Source organism: Callospermophilus lateralis, chromosome 18 (genome assembly GCF_048772815.1).
Source record: "Callospermophilus lateralis isolate mCalLat2 chromosome 18, mCalLat2.hap1, whole genome shotgun sequence".
NCBI lineage: Eukaryota > Metazoa > Chordata > Mammalia > Rodentia > Sciuridae > Callospermophilus > Callospermophilus lateralis.
This window is the reverse complement of record NC_135322.1, coordinates 34,316,956-34,340,675: the sequence shown is the minus strand read 5'-3', so window position 1 is coordinate 34,340,675 and position 23,720 is coordinate 34,316,956. Positions and strand designations below refer to the sequence as shown.

Below are 23,720 nucleotides of genomic sequence, written 5' to 3'. Positions count from 1 at the left end.
ATGTCTGTGGGACCCCCTTCGTCCAGGCAGGTGCCCCCCGCCTTCATCCCACACTTCCCACCACACCTGGAGGCCAGGGGTTTGCTCTGACGGTGCTCCGAGTTAGTCCTGCCCCATTTCGAGAACAAGAAGGGTTTGTTGACCGGGCACCCTGCTCATCTAACACCCTGCACGCAACCCGAAGCAGGACGTTGTTACAGATGGGGATGACTGGAGACCCGGGAGCTGGGGACAGAGCTCGCAGAACAACTTAGGCATCTTCTTAGACCCCCTCCCCCTGTGCTCATTTTAGGGTCTTTTCCCACCTCCAACAGAGCAGCCATTGCTGCCCAGATGTCCTGTGGGCTGAGGAGCTGGCCCACTGGGTCCCCATTCCTCAGCTCCATCCCAGTGGGCTCCCCGGGGAGGGTCCTCTCCTGCCTTTGATGCAGATTCTTGCACTTTGCCGATAATATTCCGGGCTCTTCTTAACTCGAGGGGGTCAGCCGCAAGGCATCTCGGCAATTTATAATTCTTGAAAATTCTGTTTGGTGACACGAGTTAGCATTTAATAGACACCCTGCCACCTCCTCTCTCCCTATTGTGACAAGCTCCTGGCAGAATCCTTTTGAGACTCAGGGTAATTGCACCACGCTGCGAGAGGGAAGACCACGTTGCGCTTGAGTGCGACTCAAAAACGTCTCCACAATAGACAGTCAGGTACGAGTTTGCTGGGCTTCAAGGTAATGATTTAAACTTAATTTGACCCTTGATGAAGGAGCCATGTTTCCGGTCGGACGCAGCCTTTTGGTTTGGGCTTGCCTGCCATGTCTTCAATGGCAATACAAATAATTCCTTCATAACAAGTGCCTGTCAGAGGATGTCGGCTGCTGACAGCTAATATAGAATTATTGCCCCTGAATGCATTTCTGTAATTACTTCCCAGAGATCTGTCTTTGTGTTAGAAGACATTTCACACTTTAGTAACATAAGTGTTTTGGGAGAGCACGAGCAATAATTATGAACAGTCTTTCCGTGAAAATAAACCTAAAAAAATTATAAAAGCTAATGCTAAGATTGGTTAGAGTCAGGGAGGAATTTCACGTGAATTTGATTCATGTATATTTATTCCTACTATAATAACCTTTCCGGTATGGAAACTTTTTTTTTATCTTTTTTTTTTTTTTAAACAAAAGCAATAATGATACAAAGAGCCCGCTTTCTAATTTTTGAACCCTACTGAAAGTGAAAACTGATTAAAAGTGACAAGTTGCTCGAGACTGAATAAAGAAGCGTCATCGCGGAGCCCTGATAGGAGACATTTGCGGTAATGGAAAATGAAATGATTCACAGTGTGATCAATAAAAAATTAGCAGCATTTAATAAAAGGTTTCTGCTTCATGTTGACTAAAGCACATCGCGAGCAGTTTGAAATCCGAGTTAAGTGACGGTTGGAGGATGAGCGTGGGGGGTGCGAGTGGGGTGTGCGTGTGCATATAGATCATGGCGATATTGGTCATCGCGGGGAGGCAGCCGGGCCCCTGGGGTGGGTCTGGAAGCTTCCTGGGCGCTGCCCACTTGACCTTTGACCTGTGGCTCATCTCCCCAAGCCTCTGCTCCTTGGTGTGTGGGAATGTGTCTCCATGCATCCTAGGCCAGCGAGCAGGAGCACGGTTCCCCTCAAAATCCAGCCCCCACCCCGCACCCAAGGGGGCATCAGGCTGAAGACTGGGCTCGCTTGTGCTGAGGTCCCGCGGAACTCCAGGACCGACCGAGGGTGTTGTGAGGCTCGGTCCCTTGGCCGGGGTTCAGGAGATGTCCAGAATGTCTTACTGCCCACTTGTGGGTCTTCAAACACCCTCTTGGGGGCCGGAGGGGAATCCTCAGAAAGCCAGCAGAACGTAGCAAGTGCTGAGGTTAAGCACTGGGTCCCAGAGAGCCTGCTGCTGGCACGGGTCCTGAGGTGGCCTGGGGCATTGCCATCCGCCCCCCCACCCCACCCCGGGGGGTACCTGGGCTGGGGCTGGATGGGAGCCGGCTTTTTAGAAGCCGAGCTCTTCCCTCAGTAGCGACAGCCTGGCAACAAGCTCTCCATCCATCGACCTGGTCCCTCTGCCCCAGGTGGCACCTAGGTGTTCCCGGTAAGCAGCCGCACACCAGGCCGTCTCCACGCTGACAACTGGTTAACTTTTAAAAATGTATATATTTTAGCTGTAGGTGGACACAATATCCTTATTTTGTTTTATTTATTTAAATGCGGTGCTGAGGATCGAACCCGGGGCCTCACCCATGTGAGGCAAGTGCTCTGCCACTCAGCCCCAGCCCCAGCCCAGCTGGCTAATTTTTAAAGGCTGTACACAGTCTCTGCTCGGTGGCTGGAGAGAGGGGGTCTCTTGGTCTCCTAAGGCCACCTGTGGGCTCGACAGGAAGTCTTGGGTTGGAGGATCACTGGTGGGGGGAAGCAGCTGGCCTCTGGGAGCTCTGGGAGCCTGGGCTGGTGACTTCCCAGGACCAGAGACTCCCGGAGTCCTGGGGGTGGGGGGACTGGGGCCCTGTTCCTGGTTACGCTGCCCTCGCCTCGTTCCTCATCAGAGGCCGACCTGTGGCCGGCTCACCCCTTGCACAAATGGTAATGAGTACCTGCCTTGTTCTGGGGCCACGCTGGGTGCTGGGGGGCAAGGGAGGGGGATGAAGGGTGAACAGAACCCCTGAGATGTGTCCAGCAAGTCCCTGAGCTCACGTGGGTGAGGACCGTGGGAGTGGGCCAGGAGAGCTGGCCTGGGGACCTCTGGACACTTCCCTGTCTGACATTGGCGCTGGTTCCTGAGTGCAGCCCAGGGCAGGGAGCAGCAGGCAGAAGTGACGTGTCCTGAGAGCGGGGGCCACGCTCCAGAGCTCCACTCCCAGCCCGTCCCCGGCCACGACAGATCACCGAGGTCCACTATTTAAACAATGGCTGTTCCGTGGCCTCTTCCTGAATTGGTCGACGGGGCCCACTGAGCCCGGAGATGGCGCTTCCTGGCCTGGCCCATCGCTGCCGGGCTGTGGCCCAGGCACTCTGGGCTCTGGGTCTGCACCCTCTGTGCTTGTCTGTGACCTCGAGCCGCCCCCCTCAGCCTGCTCCTGGTTTTAGGGGGACACATCCCTCCACTCCCCTCTTTCTCTTTCCCTCGGGAGGCTTTTCTTTCTGCCGCCACCACAAGGGGGTGATTTTCACCCCAGTCTCCTTGCCTTGAGTTCTGTGCCAGGAGCAGGAGCAATTAGGAGCGTCAGGCTCTGGCGCTGGCCACAAATTAGCTGGATTTATCGAGCTCCCCACGCGGGCCTGACCATCCTCCTCGCTGCCTACCTCCGGCCCTGCTCTCCGTCTCCCCCTTCCCAGAGATGACACGTGACAGCGCGAAGAGGGCAGAATGGTCACCACCTCAGGAGGTCACGAGGAAGTAACAGCATACAGTTTTCATGGTTCCAGGGTGGCTTCGTCCAACTGTTCTTCATTACTGCACGCGGCGAGATGAGTTTTATTAAGATCGGAAGGCTCGGAGGAGCGTCGCCCCTAACTACGCACTGGATTTTTATTTTTATATTTTTTTTATTTTTGGTGAGGGTGTTTGGATCGCATCCTCTTCCTTCTTCCTGTCCCCCCTCCTCCCCTCCCCTGCCTCTGTCTGCCCTCTTGCTCTCCACCCATCCCCGTCCCATCACGGCTGGGAGCTGGGTGCAGGTGTGCTGTGGGTGGAGGAAGCTGCACCTCCCTGTGCCTTTGAGGGCTGGTCTCTTGAACCCCCCAGGGTGAGGGTAGAGCCATTTGTTCCTGTATTTCTGGAACACGGCAGGGTACCTGTGACAGACTGTCAGTCTCCTCGGAGGGAGGAGCTGTGGTTTGTTCTTTGATGCAGCGAGGTCACCCGGAAGGTGGCCCTCATGCAGGGAGCTCACACCACCCTGAACAGGAGATAAGAGTGTCCTCGTGTGCTAGGTGAGGAAACCGAGGCTCCGAAGTGTAAGTCACCAAGGTCATGCAGAAACGGACAGGAACCTAGGTCCTGAATCCCAGCTAACCTTCCTGATATGATGGGCAGATGACCCGAGGCTTGAGGGGCCCTGCTGGGAAAGTCACTAGCAGAGTCTCCACCGGTGGCTCCCGGGCTGCATCCAGCGCTCCAGGACGTATTGTTTGGTGCAGGCGCTGTATTCCTCAAAACTTGAAGTTAATATTTTGAAACCAAGAGATTTTTACATAAAAGTAGAGATTTCCTTCTTGAAGAAGAAACAGCAGCCGCGGTCACATGGGACATGGCGGTCACACGGGGCCTGGTGTCTCTATAGGATGTAGAGAGGTTAGCAGAGGCCACACTTGGTGAGCTCTGCAACTCTGTCCTGCCCTTACTCTGGCCAAGCCCTTTCCGGGCATTTATATAATGGGGGGGGGGGGCGTAGTGAGATCTGGTCTACTCATGATCTAAGTGGCAGTGGGTTGATTCAACCACCTGAGCCTGCTTTGCTCTCTGTGAAATAGGTCTGATGGTAACTGCTTCCTTACTGAGACACAGGTCACGAGATGAAGGTACTGATGAATCCGTACGTGTGGTCTGAGGGAAGCTTGGTCCTTACGCAGCTCACCACTTTTGACCTCAGGTTCTAGAATCCCCCCGTAACTGAAGTGATATTTTCTGGGAGGATTCTAGTCGTTTCCATGGGCACTCTTTGGACCTTTGTGGAGAGGATTGTCCTGTTCTCAGTTCCTTGTGGCCAGCCAGGACAGACCATCCCAGCGAGGCTCATGATGCACCCCGGTCAAGTGCAACATCTCGGATCCTGGCTGGAAATTCCATCCAGAGAGCCATCTGCACAGATCGGGGCCAGTGGGCACCCTGCAGACAATCAGCCGGAAGTTGCCTCCCTATTTAAGAAGCTAAATGTACGTGGCATTATGTGTTAGAATATTTGCCTACGGCTCTTCTGCCAAGAGAACCCGTCAGGCCGAGGGTTAAACGCTACCTCCGTACCTGCACTACAGACATTTTAAACCTAAAGATAACAAGGGCTGCCTCCCAGAACTTGGGGCCAGCAGTGGATGCACGAGCAGGGTACCTAAGTGGGGTTGGAGTCTCCTTGCCCAGCTTGGCCCTGCCCCTCCTACCAGGGTGAGCAGGCTGCCGGAGGAAGGAGGTGTTGGTGGAGAGGTTCTCCTCTGCAAACACAGCCCCGGGTGGGTGTGGACTTGTGGCTCAGCCAGTGACCAGGTTCTGAGAGTGCTTTTGCCCTCGGGAATATGTTGGTAGGAGACATACAGGTCGTGAGGAAGAAGTATACATTTTCTCTTAAAAAAAAAAAAAAAAGTAGGGGGTGGAGTTCTGGCTCGGTGGTGGAGCGCTTGCCTAGCATGTGTGAGGCACTGGGTTTGAGTCTCAGCGCCACATATAAATAAATAAACTAAAAAATATTAAAAAGCAAATGTAAACCCTTCCTGGGCTGTTTTTCCCACAGCCACCGATAGGGGGCGAGCCCAGGAGAAGTGGGCTGCTGAATTGTAAATATATTTCCATGCTGTCTCCCCAGGCCTGGGCCTAGGGCCCGTCCGTGCAGGCCCAGGTCAGAGGTCATGTTCTTTTAGGCTTGTCACATCCTCAAGCTTGCACACCCTGGAAGGAGAGCACCTTGGATTCACACCTAGGGTGTTCTCTGGCTAAGTGGATTTTATTTCTCAGGGGGTCTCGTGGATATTTTTGTGCCTTTCAAAGGGGGATGTGCGCTGACATTCTTCATCTTCATCCTCAGGAGCTCATCCGGGCCTCCTGGGAGGCCTCTCTTTCAGTATGACTTCAAATTCTTGTCTGCATCACGATGCTGCACGTGTTGGGATAAATATCAGCAGCGGCAATAAGGCAGTATGGTTTTCTCAAGTGGTATATGAGCCAGGTGTCAGGCTTTGTATTTATTACCGCACTAAAATAATTGGACCTGACTAAGTGAGTGTCCGAGAGGGCGAGTGACTTGTCCAAGGTCTCCTGTTTCTGAATGGTGGACTGTGGCATGGACGAGCTGGCTCCCAAGTCTGCCATTCCTTCCTGTTCTTCCGCTGTCGTCCACACAGTCCCTGGAATATGAGCCCAGCTGACTGGTGTCTCTGTGGTTGTTAGTTCACGACCATCTTTTTTCTAAGACCTTTGGTCCCTCTAGACTCTATGCCAGTGCCCTGTGCCTCCTGGGCAGTGCAGGCTCCCTCCCCAGCCCCTGACCTGTCTGTAATCCACTGCCTTCTGCAGAGGTGGAAGGCACGCTCTGCCTTCCAGGTCTGACTGGGAGGAGAAGGGACAAGTGGGGCAGCCTTCCCAGGACCTGCTGGCTCTTCTGGGCTGACGGCCACCGCCCCTCTCTCCTTTGGCCCCACTCTTGGCTCTGGCCGTTCTCCCTGCTGTGGGCACCCCCTCTTCCTGCACCCTTCTTCCTCCTGCCTTCCCCTGCCCCGGCTGCTCTGGGCTCTGACACCCTGCAGGGCTCCGGTGCTGGTCTGCATGTGGTGCCTGCTGTGTGCTCGTCCTTGGGTGGCCCTGCTTTCAGGTGAGAACTCACCCCTCCCCGGTGCAGTAGGAGGGTTGGTGTCCACCGCGATCAGCTCCTGACGGACATGGCGGGAATCAGAGGCTCAGGCAGGAGATGCAACTTGCGCGAGGCTCTTCGTGTCGGGGGCTGGAGGGCATCGGCTGTCATTGGCACCCAGATCCCTGGCCACCCTGGGGTTACAGTGCCCGCCTTTGCTGCTGTACCTCCACTTTAGCAGCTGTTCCTTCACCTGTCCACTCATTTGCCACCTGGTATTTAGTAAGTCTCCCTCTATGCCAGGCTTTGTGTGGGCTTGGAGGGCCCCAAGATAAACAGGACCAGGAAGCACCCTGTTAGTCATGGCAAACATGCACGGGTTGTGTCTGGCACACAGTAGACGCTCAGTAAACATTTGCCGAGTGAAGGGAGGGCAGGGTGGGGGAGAGTGTGACCGTGGGCCTTGGGTGTCTCATGCGTTTCAAGCTCTGCCCTTGTTTCCTCTATCCTGGAAATGCGGCAGCTGCCAACAGCCTCCTGCCTCCAGTGTGTGGATACTCAGCCCGGAGACCCCAAAGGCAGGGCCCCCAAAGGTCCTTGGGAGGGTCTCAGGATGCCCAGGGATCCATGCCAGCTGATTCCCGCGGTACCTCCAAGGAGGAGAAGAGGCACCCCCAAGTGAGACTCTTCCTGATGTAAAAGATGGCTGGGGCCAGGGCCGGGGGACACTCCCTGGTGTTTCTGGCTGAGGCTCTCAGCTGGCCCTCATGACCACAAGGTAGGGGGTGTCCTGTTCCCAGACCTGGCAGCGGTGAGCAGCCGGACTCCCTGGGCCCTCTCCCCTTTCCCCATTCCCCTCTTGCTGGACTTGGCCAGCTGTCCCCTCCAGCCCTTCCTCCGGCATGCCCGCTCTGTCTGCCCCTGTAGCGTGGTGGTGAAGCGGGGGACATGCAGGCCGAAGCTCTGTCTTCCTGCTGTGGGCCTTGCGGGTACTCCTGAGTCTTGGTTTGTTTCCCTGTTTGAAAGTAGGAACATCCAGTGGACTTACCCCGTAGGGGCTCTGTGATGGAAATGGGGAGAGAGAAACCGTAGATTGCACCGGAAGCACCACCTTCGGCTGCAGGGGGAGGCTGGGCCACCTTCTCTATCCCTGACAAGGTCCCTGCTGACCCTTCCCTCGGGGGGCCTGGGGTCACTTCTCTGGCTGCACAGCCCTTTCTGCCGAGTCCCACTAACCTTCCTCTTACCGTCATGTTGAGTGGAAGCTCTTGCTTTCTCATGAAAAGCAGAGCAGGCAGACGTTTTGCATTTTCTCTCTCTCTCTCTCTTTTTTAAAAGAGAGAGAATTTTAATATTTTATTTTTTAGTTCTCGGCGGACACAACATCTTTGTTTGTATGTGGTGCTGAGGATCGAACCCGGGCCGCACGCATGCCAGGCGAGGGCGCTACCGCTTGAGCCACGTCCCCAGCCCAACGTTTTCTCTTTGCTCATAGGAAGTCTTCTGAGTTGGCGTGTTGGGTGTGGGGACTTGGTTTTATGGGGTGTGGTGTTGGGGGGTGTCCCCTAGTGTGGCTGTGCCTTCTTTCTCCTGGTCTCAGGAAGAAGCTGGTGGGACAGCACAGCCCCCTCATCTGTTAGGCTGAACCATTGCAGAGGGCCAGTACCTGACTTTTTTGACCTAAAAAGATAGCGTCTTCCTATGGTTCACCTAATTCTTACCATCTGACAATCAAGAGTGCCATAACACCACCTTCCCTCTTGCTCCTATATGTGTGGATATTGAGACCCACTTCTCTGAAACCAATCCATTTACTGAGTCCCAGTTTGGGGGATGGTACTTAGCAACAGTAGGCACATCTCTACCCCCCACAGAGCTTGCGATTTGGCGGGGAGTGCTCTGGCCAGCTATTGCTGTGTGGCAGACCCCTCCAAACGTAGTGGTCTAAAGTGACCGTCTCTTACTTTTCCTCTGGCTGACTGGTACTGTTGGCGGTCTCACTTGGTGTTACTTGTACAGTGGCAGCCACACGGTGATTGTGATTGCTGACATCTGAATACTCATCTGGGCTGGATGTCCAAGATGGCGCACTCCCATGGCTGGCAGTTGGTGCTGCAGGCTGGGAACCCATCTGGGACTGCCAACTGGAGCGCCTGTACGTGCTCTGTCCATGTAGCTTGGGTTTCTTTTAGTCTGGTAGCTGGGTTCCCAGGGGGAATGTCTCAGGAGACTTGGGGGCAAGCTGCAAGCCTTCTTCTGACCTCGTCTCAGACACCCTGAACATCACTTCCATTGCATTCCATTGGTCCAGAGAGTCCCCTGGCTGACCAGCCCAGCAGGGAGTTGTGGAGGTGGAGGAGAACCTTCTTCTTGATGAGAGGCAAGGGTTCACTGCAGAGGAACAGGTGGGATGGGAAATCTCAGGGTCGTCCCTACAAAATTCAGACTGCCACAGTGAGAGTAAGCAAATCAGCCCACAGAAGTACAAGTTCACACGGTGCCCTGTGCACTGACTGCAGTGGGAAGGGGCTGATGGGGAGAGAGAACCCAAGTACCACTGGAGCTCGGGGCTGTGGGGGTCCGAGTCAGGTGGGGGAAGAATGGAGGAACCCTTCTTGGCAGGGAGCAGGAGTGTGCAGCCCTCGGCAGTTCGAGCGATTGAAAGAGGGTCTGAGTGGTGTGCAGACGCGGGTAAGACAGAGAGATCAGCGGGAGCCGTGGGGGGCTTCAGCAGCCATGGCAGCCCCTGCCCCCCCATGACTATGAGGGGGTTTACAGATTCCCCAGCACTTGGCTTCCCCCCTCACTTGGGTGTGTGCTGTGGGGGATGGTGTGGCAGTGGGGTTAGGTGTTAGACGCACCTGGACTGGAAACCTGGCCCCGCCACCTCCTTCTGACCTCACCTGTAAAATGGGGACATGATGGTGACAGCTCATGGGGCCGCCTGGTTGTGCTTGGCTGGGGGTCAGGGAGGCAGGGAGTGCGCGGCTGAGGCTGGCTGTTTTGGGGTGCCTGAGCAGAGGGGCTGGTCCCATGCCGGTTGGAAAGCACCATGCTGGGAGTTGTCCAGGGTGGGGCTCGAGGTCAGGGAGTAGGGAGGTTTGTCTCCTGGATGAGGAGGCCAGGGTTTTCCCCCCGCCCTGGTGTGGTTTCCTGTCCCCTGCACATTGGCCTTGAGGGAGAGGGCTCTGATTGGAAATCTGTTTAGCCAGGGCCTTCCCTGAATGAGTCTTCTGCTGTAGACGGTTCCCGGGAGGACTGGGGAGGGCCAAAGGACAGGCCAGCGAGCCTGCTGTCAGGAAGACCTTCCCAGCCCCAAGGCCTCAGCAGAACGGAGATGAGCTGGCCACCTTTTACAGCCTGATGACTTTGCTTCGTGGGCCCCTGGGTACCTGGGGGGGCCAGCAGGTCAAGTGTAGCTGAAGCTCAGGAGTCACTCCCTGTGTTGGAGACACCAGGAGCACTTAGGGTGGGGATTTAGACGGGGCCAGCTGCTCTGCCTCCTCTGTGCTTGCTGAGGTCACATTTAGGCTCAGGACAGTGGCCAGGGAGACCTCGGCAGCTGGACAGGGTGGATGTGGAACAGGCAAGACCACCTGTCCTGACGGGGCTGGGTAGGGGAGTATGGAAGGTCCGATCCTGTGGTCCTCAGGGTCTCTCTGGGCAAGTGCTGAGACTGTGCTCACCCGGACGGCTGCCTTCCGGGCTCCCTATTCTCAGAGCTCCTGCCTCCTGGCCTCAGAGAGCCGGGGTCCCGGCAGGCGACAGTTGTCCTGCCTCATTAGCAACAGTATGTGTAAGTTCCATTCCTTGCATGGTTTGGGGTGACCTTGCGGAGCCTCAGTGTTTCATCTGCAAATGGGAAAATAACACACCATTTATTCTTTCTCCCTTTGAGGAAGTTCAAATACTGTCGGGCATGAGAGCGCCTGGCCAAGAGTCCAACCTGCCCAGGGGGGAAGGCTTCCTCTTCTCCGGGTTCTGTTTTCTTGGAGTCAGCAGAGGGGCCTTGAGCACTGGGTTGTTAGGACGCCTCTAAACTTAGGCAGGCCGCTGACTCCGCCCTCTCTGGCTTCACCTTCCCGAGGGTCAGGCTGGCTGGGCTTGTGACCCTCTGCCAGCCCAGATGTGGAGGGCCAGACCTTTGTCTGCCCTGCACAGGGCTCCACCTCTGCCCCTGTGCCCTCCTCTCCTCTCCCGGCCCTGTCTGCACAGCCACGCTGCCTTCCCATTAGTAGCCAGCCGGAGGGGAGGTGACAGTTCCTTAAAACAGATTTATACTCTTGGACGACTTTATGGGCTTTTGCCTTATAAAAACCCGAGAGTTGACATTCTGATTTATCTACTCCCAAGTCAACAGGATGTACCAGATTTAAAGAGATCAAATGCATTGTAATGTTTGTGGTTCCAGTTGTGGATTAGATGAGCTGTTATAGAAAGTGCTGCCGAGTAAATATGGCAAAGGGTGTGGGGGGGGCAGATAATTTAAATATGTCTATTAAACTGTGTGTTAAATAAAGTAGCACAAGCGTGGTGTGGAATATAACTTATTATCTGGAGAGTCCGTGTAAGTAGATAAAACTGGAATTATGGTTCTTTTTTAATTCTCTACAGAATTTTCTTCTTCTTCTTTTTTTTTTTTTATTAAGGGAAGACACAGTAAACTAGGAATTTCAGGGACGGCGCTTGAGTGCGTAGCCATGGTTGGGTGATGACTTATAATGTCGAAGACTCCAAATGATGTTTCTCATTTCTTGAGCTTTCTATTTCTTGCCATTGCTGCCACAGCAGATCAGATTCCCTGAGATAAATATGTTGCCTGGCTTTTAATAGGATTTCTGTATTGCTGGGAGTTGGCTTGTTCCGATAATAAAAGAACCTAAAAATTGTACATCCCTTAATTGGTAAGAAGAGAGATGTTTTGATGGGCCACAAATGGAAACATTGATTTTTACTGCCTCCGCGGCGTGGCTTGCCCCGTTCCCCGCCACGGAAGGCAGCAGCTGGCTCTCCGATGAGCTGATTTGTGTTCGCAGGTTCTTGATGTCGGGTGCTTGGAAGCGCGTGTTCTGCGCGACCGGGAGAAACAGAGCCCTTATAACATTATCTTGTGTCTAAATTGAAATATTTATAGGACCGTGGTTTCTACCTTGAATCGAAGGCATTCTTGGTTTTGTTTCTTTTTTGCTTTGGTGACCTGCTCTTGGGCATTTAAAGGTTGTGTGTTAGGCCATGGGCGTGATGGGCGTGCAGACATACACGTGTCGCCCCCCCCCACACGCACAGGTGAGCATGCAGTTTTGCATAGAGATTTGCACAAACATGTTTCTACAGAATAGAGATCCCTTTGATTTAAATCAGTGCTGCTAGTGTTGGGGTCTGTTTTCCAGGATGAGTGTGGGAAGAGACAACACACTCTTCGATTTTCAAATCCAAGGGTGAATGTATTTTAATGGGCAGATTTACTCTGCTGAGGTTTATTGGGATTATTGATATGTTCTGAATGTTATATTTACCATTTTTTTTTTTGTTTTGTTTTTTGGTATCAGGTATTGAACCCAGGTGTTTAACCACTGAGCCACATCCCCAGCCCCCTTATATATATATATAAAATGTATTTTTTTTAATATTTATTTATTTTTTAGGTGTAGATGGACACAACACAATGCCTTTATTTTTATGTGGTGTCGAGGATCGAACCCGGATCCCGCCTGTGCTAGGCAAGCACTCCACCGCTGAGCCACAATCCCAGCACCCCCCCTTTTTTTTTAATATTTATTTTTTAGTTATTGGCAGACACAACATCTTTGTTTTGTATGCGGTGCTGAGGATCGAACCCGGGCCGCACGCATGCCAGGCGAGCGTGCTACCACTTGAGCCACATCCCCAGCCCCCCGCCCCCCTTTTTATATTTTATTTAGAGAGAGGGTCTCACTGAGTTGCTTAGAGCCTCACTAAGTTGCTGAGGCTGGCTTTGAACTCATGAACCTCCTGCCTCAGCCTCCTGAGCCCCTGGGATTACAGATGTGCACCACCCTGCCCGGTATTAAATCACTGTTATCTGCAGATGAGCCAGTCACATGCACAGGGCTAATCACACAGTAGGTATTTTATTTCAAAGAAATGGATCCAACCATTCCCAGCCTGACTCTCACTCTCTAGGCAGCTCTCAGGCCCCAATGTGAGAGGTTAGGCATGTTTGAGTTTGCAGTCTGACTGCAGGGTCCCTTGAGCATACCCACCTCTTTTATTCCACAATCAGAACATCTTTGCAAGGGGCTGAACCAACATGGCCACCTTGGGCGGCTTGTGTGGAGGGAGAACATGGCTTAGGGGTCTCCCAGTTCTAAACTGCAAGGTTTGTAGGGGAAGCTACAAGTCGAGGTGTGCTAGGAGCAGCTGGTGGGAGCTCTGCAGAGGCGTGTAACAGAATTGGTTTTTTAGGAGACAAATGCTACAGTGTTTTCACCTCCCTGAGGGGTCATGACCCCCAGCAGCCATGCACGGAGGAAAGATGACAAGTAATCCCCCTAGAAGATTTGTGCCATGAATTAAAGAATCTAGTTGAGAATTATGGCACCACATGCTACAAAAAAACCCCATATATTAATATACTGAGAGGTGTCAAGAATAATGGACCCCGGGAGGTAGAGTAATTAAATGTATCTTAATAAATGCCGGGCAATTCTTTTAAAACCCTTTCCCAAGACCCCGTCAGCTGACATGGACTGTATTCTTCCTGTTGGCAGGAGGCCTAGAAGGAGAGCCGGAGAGTGATCGGAAAACCAGCCGGGCGCTGGAAGACAGGAACAGCGTGACAAGTCAAGAGGAGAGAAATGAGGACGATGAAGACATGGAGGATGAGTCAATTTACACCTGCGATCACTGTCAGCAGGACTTCGAGTCTCTGGCAGACCTGACGGACCACCGGGCCCACCGCTGTCCTGGAGGTAATGCTAAATAGCGCCGGGATTCTGACAGGTGGTTACACGGATAATTGGGCATAGCAACAGCTTGAAGCCTCAAGTGAGATTAAAGAATTAATAATGTAATTTTACAGTTAATGTCATTTTATTGTGGTGTCTTGGGTACCCTGTATCCGCCTTTTAAAATAAAATTAAAAATAAAAGCAACAGCTTTCCAACCGACAGGAATTGGGTAGAGGCGCCCCATCCCTGGTCCCTGTCGAACGGTGCTCTGCCGCAGTGGGTGGGTCTGCAACCCCCGATTTGTGGATTTCCTTTTGGAAACCCAACAATAAAGAGATTGTTAGTGTAGAGTTAAGCAGCTGAAGTGTGTGAGCTCTGAGGTTTCTGATGGGACAAGGAGGATTGCAAAGACCAAGGACAGCCTGTGAAGAAAGGGCCGTGGTCTCACTCTGTGCTTGTCCTTCCTCTCTGGGTAGGAGGAGAAGGGGAGGCCCTGAGGTGACCCTCCATGTGTTTAGTGCTTTGGAGAAGGTGTGCGAGAGCAGGGTTTCCCTAGGAGCTACTGCAGACTTCGTGTGTGTGTGTGTGTCTGGGGCAGGTGAGGAACTAAAGGACATGTTATTCCTTGCTGTGTGGCACCTGTGGACAGGGATCCCACATTTCTGGGTCCTGAGTTTGCAGAGAGGGAATTCATAGCATCTGTGTCCCTTACACCCATCATGGTTGTTGACAAGACCCTTTGGATGCTGGTTTTTGGTTGGGGGCCAGTATGGTTAAAGGGACCTGTCACCTAATTGGGAGTAAATTTTCTGATAAGGAGTAGTTTGAAACTCAAAGCTCTTGCTGACCCTACTTCTCATGCCATCTTGAACGTTTGGAAAAGCCAAGTTTTGTGGGCAGCGGCTATGACTTGCCCTCTAGTGACACCAGTATCTGCACAGCCCTGGCCAGACCAGGTCAGATGCAAACACCAAGAGACCTGAGAGGGCTCTTAGCGTTTTTGAACTTTCTGTTTTTCAGTAATCCAAACTCCATTCATTGGGAATTTGTGGTAGTTCAACCGGAGGCAGAGATGATGGGTGATTTATAATCTTCAAATTAGAATTTGAAGGTGCCTATAGTGTTTGCTTTTCCCGTCCCCAAAACGCCGAGATACCAAGAATGAAAAATTCTGCTCCACGAAGATCATAGAGCTATTTGGCGTGGGTTATTGACCCTTCTTGTTTGAGAAAATAATAGACACTGGTGTATTTTTTTTGTTTTGTTTTTTGTTGTTTTTGTTTTTGGTACTTGGGATTGAGCCCAGAGGTGCTTAACCACTGAGCCACATCCCCAGCCCCCCGCCCCCTTTTTTTAAAAAAATATTTTATTTAGAGACAGAGTCTCACAGAGTTGCTCAGGGCCTTGCTCAATTGCCAAAGCTGGCTCTGAACTCACAATCCTCCTGCCTCAGCCTCCCAAGCCACTGGGATTACAGGCGTGCGCCACTCTGCCCTGCTGACACTAGTGTATTTCTCAATTTAACCAAGAGTCGAGGTGGAATTTAACTCTAAGAGAATGAAATATAGTCATTGACTTTTTAAAAACAATCAACTCACTGATCTTCTGATTAAAAGCTATTCTCTTTATTCTCTAAGAGCCAGTGAGACCACTCTGTGTGGTCCTGAAAGCCGGCCCGACGCTGCTCAGCAGGTCTCTCCTGAGTCTCTGTGGCTCCTGGAGCGGACCCCACCTGCAGCACCCACTGAGGCTGTTCTTCCCTCCAGCTCTTCAGAGTCAAGCTCATTCTGTGTCTTTCAAGTACATTTTTGAAAACGGTGGGGCTCTAGGTGGAGAAGGGAAGCCATGAGACTTCAGGGCTGTAGGTAGGAGGGTTCTGTGCCAGCAGAAAGAAACGGCGGTTCATTGTGCTCCTTCCTGGGCAGCTCCCCTTCCCAGTTGCAGACTCTCTTCTCGGCAGCTTCTGACTCTGGCTGCCATCCACGGCAGCCCCGTTGGCAGGGTCCCCAGCCATCCTTATCGATGCCGGTGGTATCCACTGATAGCCTTGCCCGCTTCCTAACAGGACCCCACTAACGACCTCCGTGGGGACGCGGGAGCCAGGAATATCCCCAAGCCCTGGAGCATTGGAAGGGAGTCAGAAATTCCTTGAAAGACTAGGAGAAGCGACCTTGCCCGACAGCATCCCTGAGAAATTCATTACCGCCTGGTGAAGGGGGGCCCAGTCGGAAGGAGTCTCCCCGACATGGCCCGGAATGTGAGGAGCCCTCTCCCCCAGGACTTGGGTTCTTAGGGTTACCCGAGCCAAGGTGGCCTGCCGGGAATTGCACGCGTGTTGCTCCAAAGGGTTCCCTTCTAAGGAGGCCTCCACGCCCTTCCGGGGTATTCTTGCTTTCTATCTGTGTCCTACGGTGTCTCTGAGGCTGTTTTTTTGTGTTGGGGGGTGGCGTGGGTATTGGTTCAATCCCCAGGGATTTTAATATTTTTAATATTTTTTAAAGTTTTCGATGAACCTTATTTATATGTGGTCCGAGAATCGAACCCAGTGTCTCACACGTGCTAAGCAAGCCTTCTTCCACTGAGCTGTAACCTCAGCGCTAAATTCTGTTTTATGCATTGGACTCGAGTATAAGATGTTTGGAAATTGGCTTCTGTTTTTATATTGGAACTAATATAAAAAGATGCAATAGTGAAATCCCAGGGACTCAGGAGGCTGAGGCAGGAGGATCGGAAGTTGGAAGCTAGACTCAGCAGTTTAGCAAGGCCCTAAGCGACTTAGCAAGAACCCGTCTTAAAATGGAAAAATAAAGAGTGCTGGGGGGGGATGTGGTCCCACGGTTAAGCATCCCTGGGAAAAAATTGGCAATAGTGGGCCCTTCCAGGCCAGACCCTTGGGTTTGCTGAATGATCGCCATTGGCCCATCAACAGAAGTCACTAACCTGCTACCTGCTAGATGCTATACAAGGGACGATGCAGGTGGACATTATTGTCCTCCTGGAGCGTCCATTTTGAGGAAAGATGGACGTTTTACGATTTTACAGACATTTCAGAGAGGGCCGTGTTCAGCTCAGGCCGGGCAGGCTGTGGGGACCACCAGAGGTTTCTGAGAACAAATGAATCTGATGCTTAGATGAAGGGTCTATCTGAAAATAAACAAAACCAAACAAAACCCTGTTATTTCTTCCCTTCCCTCAGCAATCCACACGGAGCACTCTGTGACTAAGTGTGTGGGGATTTGTCCCTCTCAGCACGAGTCAGTTCTGCCGCGGACACCAGCAGGGTGTCTTCTGATTTCACTGAGTTGTGACACTCTGTCTGAGATGGCCTCAGACCCCACAGGGTGAGGGCTCCTCCCCACGTCGGCCCCTTGCCCACTGCAGGTGTGAATGGTGAGCTCCAGGCTGTGACTGGCTTCTCCTTGGGTTCGACTCATTTGCTGGAATGGTTCAGAGAACCCAGGGAAACACCTGCATTTGCCAGTTCATCACAAAGGCTCCAATCCAAGCTCTCTGAACCCTGTCGCTCTTACACAGCCACGATTGATGAGATATTGGCCGTTGGAGATCATCTCGGGCTCCCAGGAGGCTGGGGACCAAATATGTATCTCACCATATCACAGTCTGCCAGCTGGGCGGGGCCTTCTCTGCTGTCGGGAATCTGGGGTCCGCCCTTTCAGCTGTGGGTCCTTCCCAGGATGGTGGTCTTGGGCGTGAACGACTCTTGTCCCCTGCAGAGACTGTCACTGCTGGAAGGTACAGGAAGGTCATCCTTCCATGCCCTTGGTGTGTAGGAGCAGGACCATGCCATGGGGGTGGGGGGGCATGTGTTTATGAGATACAGTCCTGAATGGAGGGTTTCTCCCCCCCCATTTTTTATGGGTGCATTATAGTTGTACATCCTGATGGGATTTGCTGTTATGTATTCATACACGCACACAATTCACAATATAACAATATAATTTGACAGATATCACTCCCCCCCACCCCCCTTCCTCCCTACAGGTAGTTTGTAAAGAAACGTGTGGCGGCCGGGTTCAGCGGTATATGCCTGCAATCCCAGTGACTCAGGAGGCTGAGGCAGGATCAAAATACAAAATATAAAAACGGGCTGGGAATGTGGCTCAGTGGTTAAGTGCCCCTGAGTTCAATCCCTGATACCAGAAAATTCACACACACACAAACCCCCCCCCACAAATATCAAAGCACACTCGGGGTCAGGTGCAGTGAGGCACACCTGTAATCCCAGCAGGTCTGGAGGCCCAGGCAGGAGGATTACAAATTCAAAGCCAGCCTCAGCAACTTACTGAGACCCTGTCTCTAAATCAAATATGAATAAAGGGCTGGGGATGTGGCTCAGTGGTTAAGTGTCCTTTGGTTCAATACCTGGTACCAAATAAACAAGACTTGCAAGGCATAGTGGCCTCTGGGCTCTGTATGGCCACCTGGGAGGCAGTAGTGTGGAGGGCGGGGGGCGGGGGGCGTGCAATGCCTGCTCCCTTCAGAATCCGAGAGAGCGGCTGTGAGGTTGCAGACTTCTGGAGGGGGTGGGCGTGGGGGGTGCGGGGAGCTCACTGTGGAAGGGGGAGCCTTGTTTCAGATTCCTAAGGGGCATTCCCCACTGGAGCTGGGCCTCCATACTGAAGAGTCCTTGGCATTTCCAGTGGGACCTGGTGAGTTCTGCAGCAAGGAGGGGCAGCCCCGGGCCCATAAGTTGAAACAGAGTGGACTCTAAGAACTCGGGCCGTGTCCCTCCTCGGTCTCTGTCTCTGTCCCATTCATGTCTTAGGAGAAAACAGCATTTAAAGGTACCAAACGTTGCATTTTTATGACATGAAATGAAACAAGCAAAAATCATGTTCCCAACAACCGTGTGATTTTTTCCCTTGCTTCGCTCCAGCCTGCGCCCACAGGATGACAAATGTTGACATGCTTGGAGTCGTGAGCACATGCCATTTTATATTCTGCAATCGGCACTTAATGCTTTCTGAATGGATTCCCACATTGCTATTCAGCCTTTTCCTTTTCCTTTTTTTTTTCCTTTTTTTTGAGTGTGTGTGTGTGGGCTCTTTCTTTCTTGGCTTTATTTATTTATCTGTCTGTTTATTTATTTTCTCTCTTTTTGATTCTGGGGTGCTTTACCACTGAGCTACATCCTCAGTGTTTCTTATTTTGAGACTGGGTCTCACTAGGTTGCAGAGGCTGGCCTTGAACTTGTGATCCTCTTACCTCAGCCTCCAGAGTCCTGTGTGCCACTGTGCCCGGCTCTTGTCTTTCAAATAGCAGTGCTCAAAGAGAAAGCTAGAGTGGCCTGTACTGTGTCCCTGTCCTATAAACACGTTGAATTTTTACTGAGAGCCCAGTAGACGAGGGTGTTTGCACAGAGAGAGAGGCTGACTCCCTGAGTGTGCGGGGCTCGTCCTGTGCCTAATGGAGACATTGTTTGTGGGCACCAGGTCAGGAAATGGATTCGGTGGCAGTCTGAATTGCTGAGGGTTGAAAGTCCTGGTTAATCCAGGTTCCACCGTCTCAAATAACGTTGGAACAGGGAACAGGCTGGAGTTGGTCTTGACACGATTTGTGGCATGGGCCACACCAATTTGAGCTCTGTGAATGGTTGTAGGGGGTGTTTTTTATCGTCTTCTGGAAGCCCGGAGGACTTCAAGGACTTCAGAAAGTGTCTCTGGGAACTGCCCAGGGCACCGTAGACACAGGTTTGATTTACCCATGGGCTGATTCCAATCTTTTATGTGCTCATTGAAGCTGGTCACCCATGGACCTTTAGTCTGGATTCAGATAGAATGCTTTATCACTTCCTGGTATAAATACCACCTTTTAAGGGCAGTCTGTGATTTACACTGGCCGCGCTGCTTTGGCCTAAATTAATGAGGCTGACTGCCCGAGGGTGTTGGGTGCTCCGTCCACGCTGTTGTAGTGTTTGGACCTGACTTTTCCAGTGACACTCCTAATTGTGTCCACAGAGGGCTATCAGCAGGGGTCTGCACTGGGCCAGTCCTGGGGTGTGCCAGTCCAGGTCCTCAAGGCTGAGCAACCTGGTGGTTTTGGAGGTCCATTAAAGGCACAACTGGCATCTTTGTTGTTGTTGTTGTTGTTACAGGGAGGGAGAGGCAGGTGGAGACCCCCTAGGAAGACTGAGGATGGTCACGGGGGGGCTCCGGGCACCCCCTCTGAGGAATGGGAATTGCCTTCAGCTCTGGATTGGAGCTGAGCTTTGGTTTCTTCCCTTCAGCCGTCATTCCCATCCTTGCTGGGCAGAGAGGGCCAGCTCTGAAGCAGACAAGGTTCTTGCTGCCCCCAAGAGACAGTGCTGGGGCAGATGTGTAAACAGGTCCTCCTTTCTCCTCACTGCAGTGTGGGCTGTAGTTCTCCCATGCTTCATTTAGTTAGCACTTACTGCATACCAGGCCTGTGGTACTCTGCCTGGAACATGACTCTTCAGCCCTTCCCGATTGCTCTCTGGGGCCCCTGTGCCCACACTGCCCACGCCCCTCACCCCACACCCCTCAGCATGCTCTTTGATTATTCTGCAGTGTTTTTTTTTTTTTTTTTTGTACTGAGGATTGAACCCAGAGGGGCTTAACCCCTGAGCCACATCCCCTGGCCTTTTTATTTTTAATTTTTGAGACAGGGTTTTGCTAAGTTGCTGAGTCTGGCCTTGAACTTGCAGGCCTCCTACTTCAGCCTCACAAGTCACTTGGATTACAGACCCGTGCCACTGTGCCCGTCTCTGCAGTGGTTTTCAATGTATTTATCGCAATCTCCCTCACAACCACGGGACTTCATGGAGACCACAGCCATATCTGCTTTGTTCTCTGTTGTGTCCTGGTCCAGCACCTGGCACACAGTGGTGCTTAATACATGCTTGTTGAATGAACCATCTCACCTAGTCTTCGCAGATGCAGCAGGAAGGTACGAGTTAGTACATCCATTCCCAATTTACACGTTGGCCAGCTGAGGCTCAGAGGGATGGGGGGTGACCTGTAAGTAGAGGCGAGACTTGAGGTGTGAACAGCTCTCCAGGAGAACGCAGGTTGGGGACTGTGACGGTTCCAAACTAAACTCCAGATGTTGCATTTTTGAACACTCAACTTAAAAAAAATAAAATAAAATAAGGAGGACTTTGTTCAAATAGCAACAGCAAAAAAAAAAAAAAAAAAAAAAGTGTCCCCCAAGGGTTAATTTTGCTGTTCCTCCTTCGACGCCCTTAGTGAGGGTCGGGACTGAGGAGCGCTCCCAGCCCCTCTCAAAGGCAGACCCTCCTTTTCTGGCAAAGGTGAGATGCTGCTGCGTAAAAAGCCGAGTGGAAAGTTAATTACACCCTGGTTTATTCAGCTGTGGCCAGAGTGACCCGTGGGCCCCGATTACAGGGCTGGGGCTGCGTGAAGGCGGGCACCTTTGCCAGCCTCACTGCTGTCTGTCGGCTGGCCAGCGCCCGCCTTTGTGGGCCAGCTCAGGCCCTTTCTTGCTCCAACAGCGTGGGGGGCCTTCCTGGTTGGGGGGTGCCCCTTGTCCTGGCTCCATTCAGGCGATGCAGAGTGGGGCCAGGGCCAGCGCTGGGAGCCATACTGCCAAACACACAGGTGCAGGACGTGGTCTCTCTGCGTGTGCACAGCGCCTTGGTGTCAGCCGACAACACAGTGCAAGAGGCCTGGGGCTCCAGCACTATCAATACCCCCCACGGAGAGCCCCCCCCCATGCAGACAGCCCGTTAGAAGGCACGGAGCGAGAAGTGGCCCCCAAACAGGCAGAAGCCAGGGCGCCAGCTCAGTGAGGGACATTCACTAGTATGGAGGGGACGAAGTCAACCACTGGGGACGCACTGGAGAAATCAAATACAAAAGGCGGGGCTTCTGCTTGGGTAGAAAGATTCGGCGTCATAAAGAGGTCACTTTCCCCTAAATTAACCTAATGTTACCCAGTGGAAGTAACTGTAGGGTTTATTTAGAAATGCAGAAGTTGTCCAAAGTTTGTGATAAAAAATTGGCATGCAAGGCCGGAAGGAGTATTTTGGAAAGGAAGGTGGATGTGTATGGCAACCAGATGGGTTTGTTCTGAGTGGACCAGGGGATTGGACCAGGGACCAGAGGTGGGACCAGAGGTGGTCCCAAGGACGTCCGCAAACTTGGTGCAGGAGAAAGGTGTCTGCATATCCGTGTGGGTCAGACGGACAGCTCAGGACCTGGGATTAGGAAGAAGAAGGGGTTGTCGTTCTGAAAAAAGGAAATTGGATCCCTTCTTCATCCCTAATGCCAAATAGACCCCAAATGGACCAGAAATCCAAACAGAAAAAGAAAATTTAAAAATACTAAAAGAAAACATAGGAGAGATTTTTAGAAATTTCAATTTAATAGGATCAGGGTGAGGAAGGCCTCTCTAAATATAACCCCAAACCCAGAAGCCATAAAACAGACCAAAACATTTAGCTACAATAAAAAAAAAAAGTTGCATTGCACAAACCATAATAAATCAAACCAAAGACACACATCTCAAGCAAAAATCTGTTCCTTAAAAGTGTAAAGAGCGCCTACGAACACTAAGAAAATAGCCAGTCAATCAGCAGGGGAACAGGGCGAAGGCTGGGGATGCCTGCCCTGCCCAAGGCCAGTATCCTTGCTGATTGGTTCGTGCCACACTTGTGGTTAGATATTTTGAATCTATCCCATGTGAAAAGGACAGAAATGGAACCAGAAAAAGAAATACTAGTGGGATCTTAAACATTTTTAAAAAGATTCAGAGCTCCGTTTATAATAAGAAAACTGTAAATTTAAACCACAGGGAAATACCATTTTTAACCTACCAGATTGGCAAAGATCAAAAAGTTTGCCATCCCGTCTCACTTCTCAAAGTGTGCTGCTCCGCGTCAAGGCTTGGGGTCTTATTCTCCCCTCTGGTCTTAGGAGAGCCTTGGCCTGTGGCTAGAATATATAGTAGGTGCTCAATAAATGTTGCTGTTGTCCCCAAGGAGGCTACAACACACCCCCCCGCCCCCCGCAAGGGAAAGAGGTGCCTGTGAGGAGGTGGAGAGTGGACAAGCTTTGGATGCCGAGTTTTGGGCTCAGCTCTGTGTACTGGGCCTGGACACAGCAGGTCTCCAATGTGACCAGGAAGGGGCATTTAGAGTGGGAAGAGATGGCTTTCTCCTTCGACAAGTGTTTATTAGCAGAGACTCCTGGGCCCTGGCGATATAGAGACAGAAGATGTCCACTTTAGAGATTCCTCGACTTGTGAGAGGAAGTGCCACGCGTGGCCTTGAAGGAGCCGCCTTCTCTAGTGCCTTTGAGAGGTGTTTCAAGGTACAGAGAGGTCGCTCGCCGCCACTCTCCAGGAAGATGCCAACTGTGTGCGTCAGCCTGCCAGGGGGTTGCCATTTGGGAGGAACGGGGACAAGAAGGTGTGGGGGGGTACTGTGGACACCTTCCCTAATTCCGCCCCCACTCTGGCCTGGAGTTCCCCATTAGCAGGTGCTTGGGAGGCCAGGGGGCCCGCGGACTGCAGATCTGAGCTGGGCTGGGGTAGCTGTGCCCGGGGTCCCCGTGGTGGTGTGTGTGAGTGTGCCGGGGAGCTCGCGTCTCAGTGGCCGACACTGTATTCACCTCCCGTGAATTCTGCAGGCCCACAGAGCACCCTCCCCTCGACTCGGTTGCATAGAGTGAGCGCCGCTGTCCCGTTGCTGGCCCTGAACGGACATCTCTTCGGTATAGGATAACAGATCTTGCCGTGTAGAAGGCCAGGGCAGTGGGGGCAGGAATCCACGTTTCTTTGGTTTTCCATGGGAAATAGCCACCTATGTGTAGGGCTGCAGGTTTCCAGGGCTCCCCAGCGTTGGAGAGAGGTTCTCCTTCATTCCCACCTGGCTACCCTGACCACTTTCTGGATCACTGAGCTCCCTGGGTCTTTTTGTGGCCCAGGATGGGCCAGAGTGAAGGCAAGCTGCAGTGCTGGGTGTCGTGGGTGTTTCTGCAGGCCAGCCCCCGCTTTGCTTCCCAGGGAGTAGGTTCTGGAGATGGCTCTGGGACAGGAACCTGCTTCCTGTTACCTTTCCTGGAAGCCACCAAAGCTGCCAAATGGCTTCCCAGGAGGTGCATGAGGCAGGAGCCCGAGGCCTGACCGACGCTGGCCTTTGGATCTGTTGCGTGTGTACTCCTGGTGGGGTCTGGGTCCAGCCTGCCGTCATCCATTTCAGTTTGGAGATTTTTAGAAGGCAAGTGGTGATACTGTACCTACTGTGCCCAGCGCTCTCTGTGTGTGTGT

At 52.4% G+C, this 23,720-nt stretch overlaps 1 protein-coding gene across 1 annotated transcript in view; it reads left to right on the top strand.

Annotated features, from left to right (window-relative positions):
* Znf423 (zinc finger protein 423) overlaps nucleotides 1-23,720 on the top strand; it is a 316,423-nt gene that overhangs the window by 91,629 nt on the left and 201,074 nt on the right. The window contains exon 3 of the mRNA XM_076838789.2: nucleotides 13,272-13,472. Within this exon, the coding sequence (XP_076694904.2) occupies nucleotides 13,272-13,472 (201 nt within the window). The remainder of the gene's footprint in view (nucleotides 1-13,271; nucleotides 13,473-23,720) is intronic.